Raw genomic sequence first — 6,700 nt, 5'->3', positions numbered from 1 at the left:
CTACATCATTATATTCCCCATGTAGGTAAAAAGAAAGGGTAGAAACCACAGATCTGATACTTTCCCCCTCCCATTGGTTTCTGAAGGTGAAAAATAGTGTTTATCCCAAAATCGATAGGTAAGTCCTAGCAGCAGGTCTATATGCCATGATATCTTAAGGGGTATTTTAATGTATTGCTAGTGTTAAGCATGCAGTTTTAATATTTGTCCTGTACTATACATAGTAGAGCTCCAGAATTGAGAAAATTTTTAAAAAACATACCGCATGTATAGCTGCTCAATTAGATTTGCATTACTTTGTGATGTGTGGAGACTGGCTGAGAAACCAGCTGGTAGTGTCTAAGAGAGATTCTGCAAGAAATTCTGAGTTTAATATTTAGATCTGAGATGCTTATTCAGTCTTCTAAGAAAAGAGTTTGAAGTCTAAAAATAATCGGCAGATTTTGCTACACACAGCAATATGGCAATGTATGTGCATTGCTGAAAATTAGTGAATCTACAGTTACTTTCTCTACATGCAAGTACATGTCTGAAGTGCACCAAATTTAATGTTTTCGCAGAAATTAAGGTTAACCAACCCTAAACATATTGTAACACAATGGCTAGAAGCCAGAATAACGGAGCCAGGAGAATAGGCTGTTGCTAGATAACAGACGGGAAGTTCCTGGCGACAGGTACATTATCCATTGCTAGACAATGTCACAGTAAACAAGTGGGCCATTGCTAGATAATGCAGCCACCTGCTCATGCTGGTTTCTCACTCGCGGATTTTTTCTACCCTGAAGATGGAGGTGATATGTTCCTCTGAAACGTTGGTTCACACAAGACCTACACGGCGCTACATTCCAGAAGACAGCATTCTTCATAGTGACTGCTGTGAAAACCTCAAATCTTACAGAATAACTAAAGATATTGTTCATGTTTGTGAAGGCCATTCATCTGTACCATGCACCAGAGAAGAATATTGATGGTTTATGAACACAGTCTTTTATGGGAACTCTTCATACTGGAATAATGTTAGCATTGTAAACAGAAATGACACATGTTCTGTGATGAGGAAAGAGATGGTTGGGGTGTGAGATTTGATGTAAGTGGTTGCTAGTATTTTCATTACACAGTAATGACTCAGCAGTAGAACAAATGAGCTTATTGTATGTAGATCAGAGCAATTAAAAGAACTTTAGCAATGGTGAACAGATGGTACTAATAATGGATTTCCCAAGAGAACATAATGTCATCTGGAGTTGTTTACAAAAAATGTAGCACATGTGTTCAAATTCTCTGTAAAAAGATTTATAGGCTGGCAGATGTTTACCAAACAATATCAGAACTGCAGAATTAAAGTTTGATATTAGATAAATATTATCTCCAAGCAGAATAACAAGATTATTCCCAATCCAAGTAATGCAGTATGTTAAAATAATTTCATAACACTGTTGCATAATGCATTTACATTGGCCCCACATACCCATTGTCATCTACTGAGAAAAGAATAACCCAATATGTCTGAATTTCCCACTAGCATATGAGTTCTGGAAGTATGTTGAAAACAAAATCTACCAACTCTTAAATGATTTCAAGTCACTAACTGGTGATGTGTGCTGTTTGTCCTGTGGCAAAACTTTAACTCCGGTTATATAACTGATGCATTAATTTATGACAGTAGGAACAGGAAGATCCTATTCCAGACTTTGATCTGGAGGGATGTAAGTAAAAAAAGAAAAAAAAAAAAATTGTCCCTGTAACAGGCCGTTTGTGAGACGTTGAGGGTCCCACATTATCTAGACAGTTGGATCAAAGATGGCGGTAAAGTTGTCAGCCTTATGCGCCGGCCGTGCTTTACTCCGCAGGAAAATTATTTAATTCATTCCTGGTACACATTTCTGTTAAGAGTCTGAGTCGACCCCAGGGCCATAGTGCGGCCAGAAGGATTGTGTCAATTGAAAAAATCCAATGATGTCATCGGGACTTGAACCTGCGACCTTCCAGCTTGTAGCATAATGCCTCAACCAACTATGCTACCGTGCCATTTGGAGGGATGTGATGAGAGAAAATTTTAGAGTTAATGGATTTCAGAACTCTGGAAAAAGCATAAGGAATTGGGTGACTGTTTTCTTACTAATTTTTGTGAAACCTTTCCTAGAGATTATAAGATATGCCAATTGTTATGCTGAATAATATCAAAGTTCTTCATTGGGATGCCTGTCTGCATGCTGAGAAATTGTTACATTGCAGACATCGGTGACAAAAGGGCATAAATGTTGCATTGTGGTTTATTATTAATATAATGAGTGCAATTAAGACCACTCATATTTCATGATAAGAGAGGGTTCTTCTATCAGTGCTAGGCTTTGGTGATATAATTGCAAGAGGGTGCCCAGGATTTATATATAAATTCCATAATTTCATCAATAATGGCAGAAGTGGTACATGCCATCAATCACCTAAGCTTTTAATTTTGGAACCTGTTATGCTAAACGAAGACACGAGGGTAATGTAAAGTACGAAAAGTAATGACTCCAAATTTTCCCACCTTTCCAATTCTCCTTCAAAAAATGGATGAACTTGGCGGTGTGATTTGACAGCACTATGGCCCTGGGGTTGGCTCAGCCTCTTACAGAAATGAGTACTAGGAATCAGGAGTAAAGGGCGACCGGGGCTAAGGCTGACAACCCCACTGCCATCTGTCAGCCGATTGTCTTGAAAATTTTGGAGTCTCGACGTCTTACAACACTATGGGCTTCCACGGTCTGCTACAAGGCTAGATTTACCTTTCTAACCGAATCAACTACAGATTTCTTTCTTGCTCTAACGGGGCATCGTTCAATTGAGGTTGCGTTCATAAATGGCAGGAATGTCCGATGTGATGTGAAGATTATTGACCCGTGGAGTCATGTAGTTTGCTGGATAGGTACCTGCGTTTCAAAGGAACATGCTGCCCCTTCCCTCACAGTACTATTTGTTCATTCTTAGCTCGACACTCCTCTACCCTTTCAATATCACTGACCCATTCCCGACTGGGCTTAGTTCTGTACCCTGAAAATGAAGGCAGCAGTTTCCTCCGAATCACTGACGCCCACATAACAAATGCACGTCATAATATCCCAGAGAAATTCATCATCGTTATGGCACATATTTCCATGTTTCCTACCAACAGATCCAAATCTGCAGTTCTGATCCGTGGTCACCAGCTCAACTACCACGGATTGTAGATATGATGGTACGGCTAATCTGGCAACATTCCCATAAGTATTCGTAAAGATCCGTGCTACATGTGTTAAAACATGCAGTGATCCATGATATGAGGGTATGGTTGCTTGTGCGGTATGTGTTTCCTAGAAATGGCGTTGCTGTGGGGTGATGCGCTTTTTTCGAGTTTTCTCTGCCATTAACTTCGTATTTTGGTTAAAGCCGAGTATTTATGCCTGGCGATAAATTATTTGGAAATGGCTTTGTATATGAGTAATATATGTCGTCTTTGTATGTCACGAAAAGATGTATTAACCCCACTCTTCGGTAATGACAACCGGGGTCAAACTCTGTCACTGCCGGATAAAATAATGAATTTTGTGCCTGTAATAAAGGTATATTACAGAATATTCATCGCACATATCATATTTGGTCATGTGAATACAACGAACGTTCTACAGAAATGGGAAGTTTGTAATTCTTCATTTCAGTTTGTGATTTATTTCCAGCTTTTTGTTGGTGATGGGTTGCCAGCTCAGATTTGTGAACCATGTGTTCGCCTTGTGAACACTTCCTACAGGTTTAAGGTGCAATGTGAAACAACAGATACAGCATTACGTCAATACCTGAGTACTCATTCGCTTCAAGTAGCTGCAAGGAATTTGGTAAATTGAATTTCGTCGTCCATGTATTACAAGGTTATGGAATTCTTTCTTGAGATATGCTTGCATGTACCTAAAGTATCTGGATATTTATTGTCATTATTTTGAATTAGTAAGGAAATGAGCAATAATACGCTTTCAGTACAGATTGGACACAATTCCATGTTTGGCTAACTTACAGCACCACTTTTGTATTACCAGTTTCCCTTGGTACTGCTATGATAATTTGAAACTTGAACAGAAGATGAGGTGTGGTTATAAGATAAAGGTAATGTTGTCATTGTGCTTAATGAATCAGCACACCATGAAGTTGTGTGTGGGAGTTAAGACATTACTTCACACATTCTTAACTACAGCATTAAGTTGAAGTAAGCGGTCAGCTTCACCCCCTCTGATCACTGTACTGTCGGAGGAGGCCCAGTACCCATGAGACAAGATGTCAGTTTCGCCCCATGATCTGTCTTGATGCGGTAGAGAAGAGAATCAAACACCAGTTCCTTAGTCATCCAACATTTAGCTAACAAATATTCCAAAAATATGACTTAACCAGTCAAGTGGTTCTTTTCCATGTTCTTATCTTTCCTGCAGTGGCACATTAAATTCTCCTGGGCATTTAAATTTGTCACTGCAGCATTTAATTTTATAATTTTTCACCCTGTTTAAAACAGTATGCATCTCAGTCATGTCTCATCATAAAATTATGAAACAAAAAGCCTCTGAAAGGCCATATATCAGGCTTCACGTACCTTTATTTTCATTCCTATAACCATTACATTGAAATTTATATATATTTTTAGTAAAATTCCATACTCTTGCTTTATTCTCAAAAATCCACCACTGTCGCCACTAACTTTCTTTTCCGTTCAGACTGCGCAGTCTCATAGTATACCTGAGTCATTCACATTCTGTATATATGGTCTTGACTGGCCTGTGATGTTTAGAAATGAAACATGATCACAGTAGTCCCCTGACAGATCTGTCTTGCAAAAACACACACACACACACACTCCCAACTTTGCCTATTTTGACACTGTGGATCCCTCATTGATAAACACACTTTCTTATTGCTGTGTGGACAAGCACTCCCACATTTTCTCAAGACAGTTGGCTCACAGATGGCAGTAGGGTTGTCAGCCTTACATACCAGTTGCCCTTTACCCCCCAGGAAGATTCCTGGTACTTATTTCTGTTAGAGGCTTAGTCAATCCCAGGGCCATAGTGCGGCTGGAAGGATTAGGTAAATTAAAAAAAAAATACCTAATTGGGACTTGAACCCACAACTTTCTAGCTTGTAGAATAGTGCCTCAACCAACTATACTACTGCATGTCCCATTAATTCTCTTGTAACAGTTCATAAAACACTTTCTCATGACTTACATACATCTTCTTACTAGGACCTGCCATAATGTTTACTTGAGAGAACTCAAACCCAGGACATCTGTCAACCAGTCATCAACTTCCTGTCACATTTTGAAGTAGCTGGAACATCTTGCAAGCACAACACACAAGTTTCCATTGCTGACTGAAATTATATGTACAGTGGAGTAGTTAGAAACATGTGTGATGCCTGAGGACATTGTGGCTACTATAATAAATTGTACTGCGTGACGTCTGTAGACGTCATAACCACTTGACTGGTTAATAGCATGTCAAGTAATGTTCTCATGTTGTATATAGATGATTAACTTGAAACTGTTTTGCTGCAAGGGATGATATTTCATTAATAGTCGCAGGAAGGTGTTCATGGAAGTCATACGCCATGGGGAGGAACTGGAATGTTGATTGCGTGATATGTTATCTGATTTTTGGTAGTGATAGATATGAAGGTAGGAAGTATCATCTGTGCATTATCACCATGCAGATCATTTTGAGGTAAAAGTCAACAGATGGTTGGTGACAGAAGGCATAAAATATAAAATTTTACTTGTTCAGAAATACCGCATCATATAGATGTATAGGAGGCAAATACGTGAAACTCTGCACATTCTACATCTAGATGAAGTTTAATGGTCAGCTTCATGCCACAGCCATTCTACCCCAGGGAGAATACCTCTGGTGCCTACTGGATGTAAAGTTAAGTATCCTACAGAGGTGGTTGGAACAGGGTGGTGAAAAGAAGCATAAGGTATATAACCTATGAGGATTCACCACAGAATGAAAATTATTTATAGTGAACTGCAAAATCACACCTCTCATTCAGCAAGTACACTGCCATCACTGTTACTTGCATCACAGATTGAGAAGCTCTTAATCAAGACTTTTGGGTAACTCAGTGTGTTTCTGTTTTGGCACTGAATGTGGGCAGTAGTTTTACATGCTGTCTGGTCCATGGAGAGCCTGGTTTCAATATCTGGTGGGTAGTGGGTGCCACACAGTTTGATTCCTGAGATAATACATGTACCAGTCAACACATTTACTATCACACATTCACCATGTGAACTTCTTCACATGGTTGTGAACTTGGGATAAGCATATCTGGCCACTTTCAATTTTCAGTTTATGCTGGTATTGAGTGTAAAGTTCTCAAAATTATATTCACCTCTCTCATCTCTAAATTTGTGTGTAAGTTGGCTTGCACTCTAATTTTGAAATCAGACAAAATGAGAGGAGTTGCGTGGAAATGGATGAACTCACTGGAAGACCTTGAGTATGTTGATAACATACGTCTTCGTTCACGCAGATATGACCATAGACAGACTCCGTGGCCTGTAGTCCGCAAGCAAACTGTACCGACCCAGCGACCGCCACTTGTCAGCAAAGTTAGTGCCAACTTTAGTAGATGGAGGATGTTGTGTGGTCAGCACAACAGATCCTCACGGCCGTTAATCTCAGTTTTCTAGACTGGAGTC

The 6,700-nt window shown here is 39.4% G+C and overlaps 1 protein-coding gene across 1 annotated transcript in view; it reads left to right on the top strand.

Moving 5' to 3' along the window:
• Positions 1 to 3,290: 3,290 nt before the first annotated feature.
• Positions 3,291 to 6,700, top strand: part of LOC111868908 (zinc finger protein 37 homolog) — a 15,101-nt gene continuing 11,691 nt past the window's right edge. The window contains exons 1-2 of the mRNA XM_023859999.2: positions 3,291 to 3,584; positions 3,699 to 3,854. Coding sequence (XP_023715767.1) covers positions 3,447 to 3,584; positions 3,699 to 3,854 — 294 coding nt within the window. The 5' untranslated portion in view covers positions 3,291 to 3,446. The remainder of the gene's footprint in view (positions 3,585 to 3,698; positions 3,855 to 6,700) is intronic.

Source organism: Cryptotermes secundus, unplaced genomic scaffold (genome assembly GCF_002891405.2).
Source record: "Cryptotermes secundus unplaced genomic scaffold, Csec_1.0 scaffold685, whole genome shotgun sequence".
NCBI lineage: Eukaryota > Metazoa > Arthropoda > Insecta > Blattodea > Kalotermitidae > Cryptotermes > Cryptotermes secundus.
The sequence above is the reverse complement of the archived record's forward strand: the minus strand, read 5'-3'. Positions and strand labels throughout refer to the sequence as shown.